This window comes from Neofelis nebulosa, chromosome 9 (assembly GCF_028018385.1).
Source record: "Neofelis nebulosa isolate mNeoNeb1 chromosome 9, mNeoNeb1.pri, whole genome shotgun sequence".
Classification (NCBI taxonomy): Eukaryota; Metazoa; Chordata; class Mammalia; order Carnivora; family Felidae; genus Neofelis; species Neofelis nebulosa.
Window position 1 is genome coordinate 125,800,019 of NC_080790.1, and position 15,637 is coordinate 125,815,655.

The 15,637-nt window shown below is 51.1% G+C and overlaps 1 protein-coding gene across 2 annotated transcripts in view; it reads right to left on the minus strand.

Annotated features, from left to right (window-relative positions):
- RIMS4 (regulating synaptic membrane exocytosis 4) overlaps window positions 1–15,637 on the minus strand; it is a 63,870-nt gene that overhangs the window by 11,490 nt on the left and 36,743 nt on the right. The window contains exon 2 of one of the 2 annotated variants that reach the window (XM_058685740.1): window positions 11,403–11,541. In XM_058685740.1, coding sequence (XP_058541723.1) covers window positions 11,403–11,541 — 139 coding nt within the window. Of the gene's footprint in view, window positions 1–11,402; window positions 11,545–15,637 lie in introns of both variants that reach the window. The other variant, XM_058685739.1, reaches the window with a different exon arrangement.

Here is a 15,637-nt window from a genome sequence, read left to right on the forward strand (position 1 = left end):
TCTTATTATGATTGCACGATGCCCTTCAGCCATCAACCACCAGGAAACTTTGAAAAAATAAAGGCTTATAACCCACAAGACCTGGAAAACCACACAGCACACATGGGGTCTACACAGCAACATCATGGGAAGGGGGGCACGAGACAGTGCACAGACCAGGGGTTCTGCCTTTATTGAGTTCAAGGGTGGGGGCCTAGGGTCTCAGGGCATGCTCTTTATTGGTGAATTTAAAACACAAGAGTGGGCATTTAAAGAATGGGAAAAGAACAGACAAGTAGCCCAAATAGTTACTGAAATCAACCAAGATCTCTAAATCAACCCAAATCTCTAAAACAAAAGAACCTCAGTTTTCGGGGGAGGGGGAGCTGGCCTGGTTCTTTGTGTGGCTGGCAATTTGTTTGCCTCTTTAAAATGAATGCCTTAGCAATCAAAGCATAAGTCAGACTCCTGCATGACAAAAATAAAACAAAAACAAAAACAAAAAACTGTCAGGGCTCACAGGACACCATCTCACACCCATTAAAATGGCTACTATCAAAAACAAAATAAAATTAAGAAAACAAAATAACAAGTGTTGGCAAGGATGTGGAGAAATTGGAACCCGTTGCACTGTTGGTGGGAATGTAAAATGGTACAGCCGCTATGTAAAACAGGATGGCAGTTCCTCAAAAAAATTAAAAATAGAATTACCATATGATCCAACAATTCCACTTCTGGGCATATGCCAAAAAAAGTGAGAGCAGGGCTTCTGAGACACATTTGTACACCCATGTTCATAGAAGCATCATTTGCAACACTCCGAAGGTGTCCATCGATGGAGGAACGGTCTGTACATACAATGGAATATTATTCCGCCCGAACAAGGAAAGAAGCTGTGACACATTTTACAACAGGGCTGAACCTTGAAGACGTTACACTGAATGAAATCAGCCAGTCACAAGAGGATAAGCACTATATGATTCCAATACAAGAGGTATTAGGGCAAATTCAGAGACAGAACGATGGTCGCCAGGGGCTGGGGGGGGGAGGGGAGAATGAACAGTTAATGTTTTATGGGTCAGAGTTCACTTTAACAAGATGTAGAGTTCTGGGGGTGGATGGCAGTGATGGGTGCACAGCAGTGTGACTGTACTTAACGCCACTGACCCACACACTTGAAATCTGTTTCGGTGAGGGATGAAGGGGAGGGGGAGCCCCCGGCTTCCAGCTGTGGAGTGAGTAAGTCACCGGGATGAAAGGCACAGCATAGGGCCTTCAGTCAGTGATACGGTAACAGCGCTGCTGTATGGGGACAGATGGTACCGATGTATCACCATGTTGCACACCTGAACTAATGTAACATTGTGTCAATTATACTTCAGAAAAACCCCCAACTGTTATGATGGTAAATTGGCATCATGTGTATTTTACCACAATTAGAAAAAAAAAAAACCACATATGATCTCTCTCTCCCCTCCCCCCCACATCAGAAGCCCTAAGAAAAAGGGAGCCTGGGCCCAGCGACCAGAAACACCAGCATTGAAATTTGCATGAACAAGAAACAAACGTTTGCATGAAGTCACTGATTAAACAGTCTGGTTATGGCAACTGGCACTGCTTAAACAAATACAGTGACCTTGACCCCTGGCCAAAGCTGATGGATCCACGGCTTAGACATCTGACCCAAGCTCAGTCAAACAAAAACTCCCTCTGGGAAACAAGACAGAGAAGCCCAGAGACTGAAAGTCCTGAGAACCGAGTCCCGTGTGTAGCCCTCACCAGGAGCCCCAAACTAGTCCCCCAATCCAGGCTGCCCAAGCTCTGCCCTCGACCGTGTGAGACACCTGAGTGGCATGACAGTACCTTCTGTTTTTACTTAAGCTATTGGCAGGGTTGATGGCAGGATAATAATTTGACATTGTAGCCTGAGTGTTTTTCCTTTTCGTGATTTCCTACCATCCCTCCACCTTCTTCCATTCCGGCAGGAGCCTCAGACAAGTGATGACCCAGTAGAAGGCAGACAATAAGCGTATTCTTGGCTGTTGAGTTTCAAATCCAAGAAGAAACAGAAGGATGTGCGCAAACCACGCGGTCCTGCACCACCACCCCCAGTAAACAAACAAACAACTCCCCAGCCTGAGAGAGCAGAGGGAGTCAGGGAGGACGAGAGGGTCCGCGGGTAAGATCTGGGTTCCTGGGCTGGGCTGGTGGTGCTGAGCGATGACCAAAAAAACCCCACACAGGCCTGGAGAATCTGAAAGCAGAGGGGCCTTGTGCCTATTCTTCCTACTGGGTGGAGCTGAGAAACGAACATGACGCTTTGCAGAAATGGCTGCCTGGTGTCTTGTCAAGTGAACCTGTGTCTGAGGCTGTGTGTGTCCCTCCATGCCGGAGAGAAGCATATGTTCCTGCTGTACCCAAGAGAGGGCCAAACCAAAACAGAGGCAGAGGAGTACTGAATCCAAGCAGTCCGGCTTCTGAATCTATTATCTCAGCAATTATGCAACAGCCTCATGGAGAAAGTATGGGGGAAACTTAAATATCTAGGGATAGAAATGTGTACCTATTATTCTTGCAAAGATCCTTAATTCATAGCACCAAAGCTAAGACCCAGACTTCCTCACAACTGAGGACATGGGCCTTCCTCCACAGCCCTCTTTTCCAACCCATTCTCCTGGCCATCTGTGGGGTCCAGGCTCCATTCTGTAAGGAGGGTCCGGGCTCCAAAAGCCCAAGAAGCAGCGGTGCCTCTTGGGTTCCAAGTCACCGTAGGGCCCAGCCTCCCAGGCAGAGCGAGGCTTCTGCAGCCTGAAATTGAAAGTTCCCTCCAACATCATCATCGTCTGCTCCTCAGTTCCTGATGGGATTGTGAACAGACAATGGGGAACTGGCAGGCCTGGTAATTAGCAGTAATTGTTTATAATATCTGGGCGGCTGCCTGATTTCCCATCCCAGGGTGCCTCGCCAGCTGCCAAGGAACCAGGCAGACGCCCCAGAAACCCTGAATGGGTTATCATCACATCCTCCATGGGGCTGGAGGACGGAAGAAGCAAGTGGTGACGGGTCCCTGCTGGCCTGAGGACCAACTGTATCAGGGACCCCACTCCACCTCAGGTTCTTCCCTGGAAGAGGATAAAAGGCAGGGGACACAAAGTCAGAACTGGTTCTACTCACTGGTCACCTGCCTGCTGTGTGATCTCCGGCAAGCGGCTGGTGTCTCTGTGCTTGAATCTTCTCATCTGCACTCAGGACCGCACCTACCTACCTCTTGGACAGTGTGCGGCCATTCCTTTGGCAGGTGCCTGTGCTGTACCCATTTTAAATGCTTCAAAAATCTCTGCTCATAGGAGCCACTCTCAAGGGGGTGGGAAAGAGCCTGCTGAGATAAATAACATACACATGCTACTACTTAGACCATGCCTGTATGCAGTAGGAACTCAGTAAATGTTCACTGCCAAACCTTTCAGCTGGTCTAAACCTTGGAAAGTATGGTGGCTAAGACTGGACTTTGGCATAATACAGACCTTGGATTCCAGTGCTGTGCAACCTGGGGTGAGTTTTGTAACTTCTCTGAGCTGCTATTTCTTCATCTATGAAATGCAGATCAACTATAATCGCCTTACTGAGTTGCTGGGGAGAGTCAGTGAGGTAACACAAGCAAGGTGCTCAGTACAGGACCTGACAACACAGTATGCGCTGAGTGAATAAAATCTGGTCCCTGCTGCCTGGCCTGGGAGAGCCTCTTCTCCCTCTTCATGGCATTTTCATGGCACTTCTGAGTCCCAGCCTGTCTGGAAGTGTAGCATCTGGAGGCCTGAGACCAAGCCCAGGCCATCTAGGGGGTAGTGGGGGATGGGGGGAGGGCTGCAGTAGCTGGTTTCTCCTGGGGACACATGTGAGCCACGCGGGTGCAGGCACAGGCCTGAAACAGGATTACAATCCGTGTTCCACTGGGCTTTTATTTTTTGTTAATGGTGAAATAAGATTGCCTGCATTTCAACTCTCATTAGTTTTGTTTGGGGAGCTGAAACCCATTTGTCTTTTATTATTAACCTTTGAGCTCAGTTTGGACCCTGGATTTTCTGTGCTCTTGACAGTTCAAGAAGTAATTGGGTTATGTGGGGAGTGACTCTTCTCTTTTCCAGATGGATCACCTGTCTCAGTTGCATCCGAAATTAAAAGGCTGCACAGCCCTCCTGGTGAATATGGGTTATGTGCTTCTGAAAGGTCTTAGTAGTTTATGGGTTCTCTTCCATTCACTGTCTGCCCCCCCGTTTCCACCCATCCATCTACCCTCCCACAGACTGGTGAGCCTACACTACAGCCAGTTCTGCTGTAACACAGAATATACATTCCTGAAAATCACTCTGCAGTGCAAAATGCTTCGATAAAAAATCAGCTTATGGGGAAAACAGGGTTAATTAAGGGCACAACACCCAAATACTACATCAGTATCACATCCACAAAAAGAAAAAAAAAAAGACAGGAACATGGTGAAAGTGGTAGCAGTCTTTATACACATTAAAAGGTTAAGAAATGCATAAATACCAAAATAAATACAGCGCTTTACCTAGGAGATAACCTAAAGTCTGCTTGTGGAAACGAGTGTCAGAGGGATGGCAGCCGGTGAATTACTGTGCCTGGCGGAGCAGGGCTTTCTGAAGTGGGACGCCGGGTGTGGACAGAACACCAGCCAGGAGCTGTGGGAAGCGTGGAGCTGCTGGCCGTGTGTCTTATGTATTCCCGTGTAGGGGCAGTTTTCTGCATTCCCCTAGTGTGTCCCATGGATGAAACGCACCTGAGCAAAGGCGAAATCTGTATTGCACTCAAATTATTCCCTAATACTTCAACTGTGTTGGAACAGATTCATGTTTTCAAAACAAGCGTTGTAGCAGAATTGACTGTATGCAAGGACACACAGAATCCGCAATCCCCACTCTGGCTTCTCAAGTATTCAAGACATTTCCAAACCTGCCCCCAAGCACATGAGTGCAGCTCACAGGCATGAAGCCAGGGATTTGATTCACGTATCAAATAGATAACCGAAGGGGAAACCAAGGCACAGAAATGTTACATAACCCAACCAAGATCACTCTGCTAGGAAGTGGCAGTCTGACTGCAGAGTGCATCTTCTTAACCACTCTGCTGTGCTACCTCTGTGTGCCCCGAGGAAACCTTCACCTTGACCAGAGCAGAGCACAGGGGCTTGCACTGCAAGCCCTGGGGTCAAGCAGGCCTGCATTTGAATCCTGAACCCCCACCCCCACCCCCCATCCACTAGCTGTGGAGACACATGCTTCACCTCTCAGAAAGCCTGGGTTTCCTTTTTGGTGAAGCAGGAAAAAACCATAGGACACCCCTCAGTGCTGTTGTAAGTACCAAATGACATAAACCCAGAACCAAATCTGGCACAGTCAAATGTTCCATAAATACTAGTGCTTATAAAGCAGAACAAAACATGTCCCCCTGTCTCCTAGCCCACAGCCATATCCAGTGCTGGATTGTCCTTCAGGCACAATGACTCTGTTAAATAGCAGAAGTGGGGAAGAGAAAGGGGGTTCCAACCACCCACCAGGTCTCCTGGGCCTTTGGTGACTAGGGAAACAGCCTTGGCAAAAATGTGACCCTGAGCCCAGGTGCAGTGGCCATGCCATCAGCTCACAGTCTGCTTTCCAGGGCTCTGGGCACAGTGATCCAGACACCCAGGGAGCTGGATGTTGATGACCCAGACGCCTTAGAACAATGCGGGACACAGGGAAGGAGCAGGAGGGGCTCTGGGAGCCAGCTTTGAGAGCTTCTGGGCCCCGGAGAGGATGCCGGGCCCCTGATTCTGAGTGATGGAGGCTGGGGAGGTGCAGGAAGGAGTGAAATGTGGGTGTGCTTCTGCCCACAGTACCTATCCACTATCTACCAAAATGTGCTAAGTATCACCTGTAGGGCAATGCTGGGCAGGCACTGAACTCAGATAGACACACGTGTGACAATTATGACAGAGTGGAGGGTGCTGTGGTGGGGGAGATCAGGCTGTGGAAGCCGCTGAGACAGCCAGAGGCATGGCAGACCTCGATGTTCCGCCTCCCCTGCCCACACCCGGGGCAGACATTGCTAATCGACCTCAGCATTCCTGCCGAGGCTAGAACGGGCTCCGGAATCGTTCTCCACACAGCATCCCAGGGAGCCACTATCAATTAACCGAAGCTGGCACCGGAGATGAAGCGTATGCGCCAGTTCTTAGCTGCGATCTGGAGGAGGAATGAGTCAGAGGGTGGAGGGGGAATAGAGGTAGGAAAGGCAGTGCAGGTAGAGGAAGCAGAGACCTGGAGAGGAGACAGAGGTTCAGGGCTCTGGAGCAGGGGGCACAGTGAGGCCAGGAAGAGGCTGGCAGAGATCAGCGGAAGTAAGTGCTGAGTGACAGACTATGGAGTTTAGAACAAAAGGGAGTCTTGCATACATCCCCGCAGGAGTGATGAGTGGCCTCGCCAGGGGGGTGGGAGGGAGAGAAATGGATGAGTCAAAGATAGTTAGGAATAAAATGGAAGAGCCCAGTGATGGGTTGGATACGGAACACAAGTGGCAAAGCTGCCTGGGAGAACCCCAGGCTTCTGGTTTGGGCAGCCAGGAGGCGGTAGTCCTGTGGGCTCAGACAGCAGGCTCTGTTTACCCGGACCCCCACACCTTCCAACCCTTGCCACATCAGTGCTCACCAACCTCTAACAGTCAGGACCTGTGTTCCTCTGGCCCTAAAAGCTCACTCTGCTGCAGGGAGGGCAGGAGAGTTAACTGAAAGCAGTCACCAAACAGTAAGTGACCAGAGTCAAGAATGAATATTTAGCTCCCCTCACCCGCTCCTCCCGGGGTTAGCTTTGGGGTGCACGGTCCCCCTGACTGCCAGAGTCCCCTTCAGGATCAAGCTCTGGTTGCCTGTGGTGGCAGCTCGCTTCTTAATTAATTTTTTAAAATGTTTATTTATTTTTGAGAGCTAGAGACAGAGCGTGAGCAGGGGAGGAACAGAGAAAGAGGGAGACACAGAATCTGAAGCAGGCTCCAGGCTCTGAGCTGTCAGCACGGAGCCTGATGTAGGGCTCGAACCCACGAACCGTGAGATCATGACCTGAGTTGAAGTCTGGGTGCTTAACCGACTGAGCCGCCCAGGCACCCCAGCTCGCTTCTGAAAGCACATGCTCCTGCATGCCTGCTTTGCTTCTCTCACGTGCTCCTCTGCCATGGTTTTCTGGAACCATCTCCCAACTGAACTACTTGGACTCAAATCCATTTCTCAGGTCTGGTTCTGGGGAACTCAAACTAAAGCAGACAGTCACCAGGGAGTATCTCAGGATTCAGGGGTGTCTGGGGAGCCACTATTCTCATGGCCCTTTCTCAGGGGGCTTGAGCCCCTGCCCTTTATCTGGGAGAGATGGGCCTGCTGGAGGGGAAGGTGGGAAGCTTGACTCTGCCAAACCCACAGCTGTTCCCTTCCATCCTTGACACAGAGAACTCCAATTTTCATTGAGGCAGAACGGGGCCCAGGGAAGGAAAGCCCTTCCCCAGGAGATACACCAGGATTGGTCCGACATGCTGAGACCCAGGCAGGAAAAAGATGAAGGGATTCATTGAGCCACCAAACCACCCTAGAAGCGTCCACCTCCAGAAATCTTGATAGATGCAACCATTAAGTAAGGGAAAGAGTCAAGTGTAAAGGTTAAGGGCAGACTCCAAAGCTTAGATTTGAAGGCTGGCGTTTAAAACCACTTACTGGCTGAGTGACCTTGAGCAAGTTAATTAACCTCTTTTGGCTTCCTTTTCCTCGTCCGTAAAATGGGGGACATGAACAGTCTCAGTATCATCAGGTTGTCGTGAGGATTAAATGAGCCGTTATATGTAAAAGCACTTTGCCCGGTGCCTGCCCAGAACAAGTGCTCCATAAGGGTTAGCTCTAGAACATTATTACCACTAAGCCAGGGCTTCTCAAGCTTCATGTGCACACGACCCAGCTGGAGATCTTGTAAAAATTCAGATTCTGATTCAGTGGGTCTGGGGTGGAGCCTGAGAAGCTGCATTTCTAATATACTCCCAGGGGACCCTGATGCAGCTGGACTGTGGGCCACACTTTGCACAGCGAGTGCTGACGTCACTGTCAGCTAATATCGTGCAACCTGGAGCCCAAGGATCTTCTCTGACAGAATGGCCCCGCCCACATGCACCCCTTCCCCAGCCCAGAGACCTGGCTAGGAGGCAGTGCTTTCCAAGTTCTCTATGCCCATCTTTTGCAGCTCTCACTTCACTGATAACTGCTTGGTCAGTGAAGGCCAGGTGCCCGGCCCTAGCACACTGTAGGTAGTCGATCATCACTGCCAAAATAAAACCCCCTGCGGCCACTTGCAGAAATACACATGCCCAGTGATCCAGCGCACGGGCAGACGGACCCAGCAGCGCCAGGGGCTGCAGGCTCGCGGGGGCAGCTCAAGCACACTGGCTCCTCGTAAGCCTCAGCTGGGCTGGCAGGAGCCCAAGGGGAGGACAGTCACACCCCCTCCTATTTCAGAGCCTGGCATCTGGGTCCCACCAGCGCCCAAAATACCTCCAGAACAAGGAGGAAGCCGACCACAGCTCCATGCCCTCACCTGTTCTTTCTAGGTCCCTTCCTGGCCCAGGTGTCAGGTGGAGCGGTAGAACCTGGCCGGGTTCCATCAAGACTCAGACCCTCTCTGGAGGGCAAGAGTCTCCCCTCTGCCGGAACCTGCATCTTCCAACCCACCTAGTCCTTCCTCAACTGGGTTCACGATATCCACCCCAGACTTTTTGATAATCAAAACCATCACAGCCAACATCAACCCCATACTTGCTCTGTGCTAAGTACTTACAGACATGATTGCATCGGGGGTGGCTCCCTGTATCCGTTAGGATGCAACTGGCCACAAGGAGCAAAATACCCAATTAACAGGGGCTGAATCAACAACTAACAACAATAATCATAGACAATAATAATAGACTAATAATGCATGCTACGTACCAGTCGCTGTTCTAAGTGCTTGCACATGTGTTAATTCATTTAATCCATACCACAACTCTTTTAGTGGTCTATACTATCATTGTCCCCTTTCCATAGACGAAGAAACTTGGCTCAAAGAAGTAAAGTAACTTCACCAAAGTCACACACCTATGAAGAAGCAGAAATGAGAGAGGCACCCGGGTGGCCCAGTCGGCTGAGCGTCCGACTTCAGCTCAGGCCACCATCTCGTGGTTCGTAAGTTCAAGCCCACATCAGGCTCGCGACCCATCAGCCTGTCAGCGCAGAGGCTGCTTCAGATCCTCTGTCCCGCTCTCTCTGCCCCTCCCCCGCTTGTGCTCTCCCAAAAATAAATAACTATTTAAAAAAAAAAAAAAAAAGGAGAAATGAAGCACAAACGAGGACAGTTTGACTCCAGAGTCTTGACTTGAAGCGTAAGAGGCTGAGAGATGTGCTCAAGGCCACCTGGGGGTCAGTGGCAGAGCCAGGGACTAGGACCCAAACCTGACCCCCTGAAACTTAGCAGAGACCCACTACTACCCAGATGCCTAGAATATCTTCCTCCAAGTTTGACTGCCTTGCCAAGTTTCTCAGGTTAAAGAAAACATTTGTTCCCTTCCTCCTCCTCCTCTTCCCCTCCTTTCCGCCTGTCCTCCTCCTCTCCTCGCCCTCCGGAAAGCCTCCCTAGGAGGTGGGTGGAACGGCAGCATCTGCCAAGGCAAGGCCATTCACAGAGGCCGGAGATGCCCAGTTTAGGAGGGGCTGGGGGTGGGAAGGCCTCCAGCCAGCAGGAACCCCCAGCTGGGAGGCAGCGTCAGAAATGAGAGGAGAGCAGGAGGCGGTGGCCAAGCCCCTGCCCTGCCCTCGGACAAGCCACTTAGCCCGTGCTGTCCAGTGGAATGGTCTCTGAGGACAGAGAGGCTCTATATCTGCACGGTCCCAAATGGTTGCCTCTGGACACGTGTTGCTGTGCACCTGAAATATGGCCAGTGTGATGGAAAAAGAGATTATTTCACTTTATTCAATTTTAATTAATTTACATTTAAATAGCCACGTGCCTAGTGTCCGCTGTACTGGTTGGCACAACTTTACCCTTCCCCAGCTGAGGACGGCTAAGACAAGAAAGCAATGTGTTGCCATGGAATGAGTCCCCACTGGGAGTCAGGACTCCTGAGTTCCACACCTGTTAATGTGCTGTGTGCCCAGAACAGGTTCCTGAACCTCTCTGGGTACGCTGATCATCACTCTGGAGCAAAGTTTCATTGCTAGGGATCCACAGATGGGCTTTAGGGGAATCTGGGAACCCCTTACAGGTATGAAAAGAGGATGTAGGTCTCTGTGTGTGTGTGTGTGTGTGTGTGTGTGTATGTACGTGTGTGTGTGTGTGTGTGTGTGTGTGTGTGTGTGTGTGTGTTAGGGGGCATGTGCATGCCAACAACTTTCCCAAAATTCTCAAAGAGGTCCATAATTGCTGCAGACAGGAGAACGTCCTGGGGAAAGATTAGTCCTCCCCCAGGGAGCCTTTAGAAAATGGAGTTCCTGGGGCGCCTGGGTGGCGCAGTCGGTTAAGCGTCCGACTTCAGCCAGGTCACGATCTCGCGGTCCGTGAGTTCGAGCCCCGCGTCAGGCTCTGGGCTGATGGCTCGGAGCCTGGAGCCTGTTTCCGATTCTGTGCCTCCCTCTCTCTCTGCCCCTCCCCCATTCATGCTCTGTCTCTCTCTGTCCAAAAATAAATTAAAAAAAAAAAAAAAAGAAAATGGAGTTCCTGAGCTCCACTCCCAGAGACCCTGATTCCAGGCACAGGCCCCTGCAACCCGTATGGGGAGCAAGTGCCCAGTGATTCTGATGCATCAGGGGAGAGAGGTGCTGGCAAGGAGGGAGTCATACCCAATGTTCTATGACTCGATGTTTGTGAAACTCCTTAACAAGCAGTAATATGTATTTTTAAAAACCACTTGTGATTTAAGAAACTAAGAAAGTGAAGATGACACAGTAACACTCATAATAAGACCCCTCTCCACCCCCTTATTTCCCAGCACTCACATGTGGCACTCGTGTGCCGACACCGTCCTGTGCTCTCTGTAAATACTAACCTGCTGAATCCTCACAACACCCCTCTGAGGCTGGTACGAGCACCCCATTTTACAGATGAGGAAACTGAGGTGCAGAGAGGGGACTTGCCCAGGATCACGCAGCCAGTGGGCAGTTGGGCCCCGGAATCTGCTCCACGCTGCTCCACCACTGGGGCTCCTTGTTTATCACCCCCCTTCTGGACTACCAGGAGCGCTGAGACAGTGCCCCGACCAGCCTGAGGCTGACCCAGGGCTCCCGGACGGGGTCGCTCAGCCCTGCCCGCCCCACGCCACAGGGCTCTCGAGAGCCAGGAGGGCTGGCAGCAGGCCGGCCCCACACTCACTTGCCCTCGGAGCCGTAGCTATTCATGCTGTCCTCGATGGACTCGTGGCTGGCCTGGCGCAGTGTCCGGCTGGGCATCTCCACTGCCAGGCCGGTCTCCGTGCTCCTCTGGATGGCCCCCTTCAGCCTCCGGCTGTCCCCTTCTGGGCAGAGAGGCCAAGAGAGATGGGGAAAGAGACACAGGATGGGAAGGGGACAGAGAGACAAGTCATCTGGTTAGTGTTACAGTGGCTGGTGTCGGCCCCCACCCCCAGACCATCAAATTCCTACCACCTGCCCTGCCTGTACCCCCCTTCCTGGGGCAGCCATGCCCTTCATACCCACCCAACAAGCAGTGTCACGAGTCCCGTTAACTAACGGATTCATTTACAGGTACTTTTTCTTCCTTGAATCCATCTCTCCCCTGCAACTTTCTACAAATCATTTCTCCTCTTCCTCTTCAGCTACTGTTTTTTTTTTTTAGAGTTTATTTATTTTGCAAGGGGGAGGGCAGAGAGAAAGAGGGTAGAGAGAGAATCCCAAGGAGGCTCCGAGTTGTTAGCATGGAGCCTGACACACGGCTCAATTTCATGAACCATGAGATCATGACCTGAGCCATAACCAAGAGTAGGACACTTGACCACCCAGGTGCCCCTTCAGCTCCTATTTATTGAGCACCTACTACATGCCATACTCTGTTGAGTGCTTTGCATGGATTTGGACCAGGTTTTGCACCTCAGTACAACTGGCAATTTAGATGGCATACAGTGGTGTTGTCAGGGGCTTCCTGTGCATTGTAGAAGGTCTATCAGTATCCCTGGCCTCTACCTGCTAGATGCTAGTAGCACCCTCCAGTCCAGTTGTGGCAACCAAAAATGTCTCCAGACACTGCCAAATGTCCCCTGGGCGTGGGGCAAGTCACCCCTGATTGAGGACACTGATTTAGACCACTGGCTCTGAAACCAGACTGTCCAGCTTCAAACCCGGATCTCTTTCTCACTGGCTGTGAGAGTCTGGGCAAATCACTCATCTGCCCGGTGCATCAATTTCCTCAACTGTAAAATGGGAGAACAGGCTTATTATGACAAATGGCCCTCTGCCCTTGCTACTCCCTCCCCTCAAACATCTCCTCCTCTGCCAGTAGCTCACTCCTTTGCTTCCACTCTGCAATCAATCACCTTATCCAAGACCTTCCTTGACTATTTCCTGGCCCCTCACACCCCCTGCCCCTCTCTGTCCTATCATCCTGCTTTGGCTTTCTTTCTAACACCACCCCAGATATGTTGTACGTTGTTGATTTATTGACCAGCTTCCTTCCCGCAGAGGGTGAACTCCATCAGGACACGGTACTTTGCTTTGCTTTGTTGACTGTCGAAGCCCTGGGGTTCAGAAGAGGACCCAGCCACAGTAGGTGCTCAATAACTGCTGGATGAACAAATGTGTGCCTTGAGAGTGGTCTTGCTCCTCAACCACCCGTGAGGAGATGGGTCTGCTCTCTCATGTTAGCATCAAGGACACTAGACACAGAGGTTAAGCCACTTGTCCACACCCATCAAGACTTAGGTGGATGGGGGGGATGGGGAACAACAGTGCCAGGAATTGACCCCAGGAGAGTCTCTTTGTTCCATGCTCCACAGCCTGGTGATCAGGGTAAGCTTTACAACTCCTGCCTCCCTGTAGGCACTGTGGGTTTGCTGGAGGTGGGGATAGATCTTTAGGGGGATCTTCCCCATGTCTCTACAAAGTCTGGGATGAGTTCACACACCTCAGGGGCTTTCTCCAGCGCCTGCTGACCAACCCACTGCAGTGAAGCAGTGCCACCCAAATCCCATCATTCTGTTGGGCAAGAGGTAGGGGGACTCGGGTCTGCATGCCAGGAGACAGAGCAAGGCCAGGACGCCTCCTGGTGGCCGCCTCGTGGCATCCCTTCTCCTTTCCTCCTTGACTTTAAAAGATACACACACACACACACACACACACACACACACACACACACACACACTGTGTGTTTCTCAGAGTGTGTGCCCACGTTTGTCTCCCACATGTATCTGCATTATTCAGGCGCACAGATGTCCACACACTCAACACACAGTAACACAAACACAGGAATATACGTGCAAAGACAGTGTGTTAATGTATGTCTGAGTGTTTGTATTTGTGTGTTTCCATGAGTCTCCATATACCTACCATGTTTCTGAGACTAAATGGGTATGTGCCAGTCACACAGATGTACATCCATAAGAAGTATATGGCAACCCACTCACAAAAGCACACAGAGAAACTGACGCTGTGCATTTCTGGGTGTGTATCACCTGGGTGTTTCTGAACACATGTGTCCCTGTCTCTGTGCTTCCCTTCATTCTACAATTTGTTCTTTCCCTAAGCTGTATCTGCATCCCACCCAACCATTTCTGTGTTTCTGTGCATAGCAGGTGCTAAGATAGAGTAAGATTCAGAAACACACACATGCACACTCACAACCACAGAGAGATGTCCCCCACCGCACATACACACAGTGCAGACTTACATCCAGGGACAAACCCCACTCCCTCACACTGGGGATACAAACCCACAACCCGGAACCCTGCAGGCAGGCTACAGACACCTGCCTGGGCTTTCCACCTCCCCACTGAGCCCTGTTCTAGAGCACCACACTGGTTCGTTCCCCCACCCACCAGGGTGACACATTTCTCCTGGAAGAGGAAGAACCAAAGCATGACACAACAACTCAGTCCCCACAGGGGCTAAGGAGGAAGTTTGGAAAGGTGTGCTTCACGTGCTGTGGCATTCTGTAGCACCAAAGCATTTCACATCCAGTACCCTGTATGAACCTCGGTGAGGCTGGTTTTGCAATCAGATGGAGCAGGCATAGAATTCCGTTCTGCACGCACTAGTTGCTAGACCTTGGGTGAGTCAGGTAGCAGTTGAACCCTGTGGAGCAGTTGAACATCTACCACAGAGCCTGGCACACAGCAGGTACAAAACAAAAATGGCCACGTGACTGCAGAGAAAGACCTCCTAACACTCCCCAAATATGCTCATGCCAACTATCTTGCATTTTCCTCCAACCTGCCACCATCTCCACCATGGGAGTCCCCAGTCAGGTACCCAACCACACCAACAATGTCCATCTAACCTCATGGGTTAGATGGCCATCTCTTGGTGACTCAGTCAAGGTCCCCAAAGGGACTGTGCCAATGCTTTCACACTTCCCACCCCATAACCCCATCACCCCAACAAATGCCCTTTCTCCCACTTTGCTGAAAGAATGTGTCTCTTTGACTTGCTCTTTCTCACTTCCAAATTTCACCATCCTTAGACCTTTCAACATGCCCCTCACCCCTCCCCTCCTCTCTGGGAGGAAGGGGTAACCCTTCTCCTGGCCAAGGCTGATCAACCACCTGTTCTCCTCATCCCACCTCCTCCCACCCTCTCGAAGAACTCCTCCTCTCACCATTTGTCCTCTCTGGGCCTTGATTCTGCCACCTCTACATCTTCTGGCTCTTTCCATTCCTCCTGCAAGTCTGCTCGAGGCTTCACTTCTTCCACCACCCCCTTCAACCAACAAACTCCTTCAGAGAACACAGACAACCACACACTGTCATCTCTTGCAGTGTGGCTTCCACTCCATTCACACAGCTTACTAAACCAGTCTCCAGTGACTGCTCATGACTAAGTACAAGGGCCTTACCTCAGCCCCCAGCTCTGAGGCTGAAGTGAAATATGGCACTTCCACTCACTCAACATTTACTGACTGCCTTTGTGCTCAGTGGGAAGCCTTCATGAAGATGCGAAACGTGCTTCTAAGTGCTGGTCTCCACTGATAAAGCACACACCGGTGCAAGACAGGAACTTCAGCCTCTGCTTCGGGTCCACTGGGTCCCAGAAACAGAGCCTGGCTTGAGCCGTGGTAGCAGACGATGCTGAAGCACCACCCACATCTCACAGATCTCCCTTCATCCCACCTCTGTGAGGCCCCTCTACACTGGCTTCTGAAAGCCACCACCTGCCAACTTTTGTGTTTTGCTCGGTCTTCCTTTGGGCTACTGAGCCCATGTTTCCCCCACACAGACAGAGGCAGAAGTGCCTGGGGGTTTATGACCTGTGATCCCCTTAATCAAAGACCAAATGGAACAGGAGAATGAACCCTCACTCTGGTCCTTTGCTTCAGGTGAGAACAACTCTGAGGCATAACAGGCTCCAGAGGAACACTGTGGGAGGGGTTGAAGCTGCCCTCTGTGGGCTCTGCCTGACTCC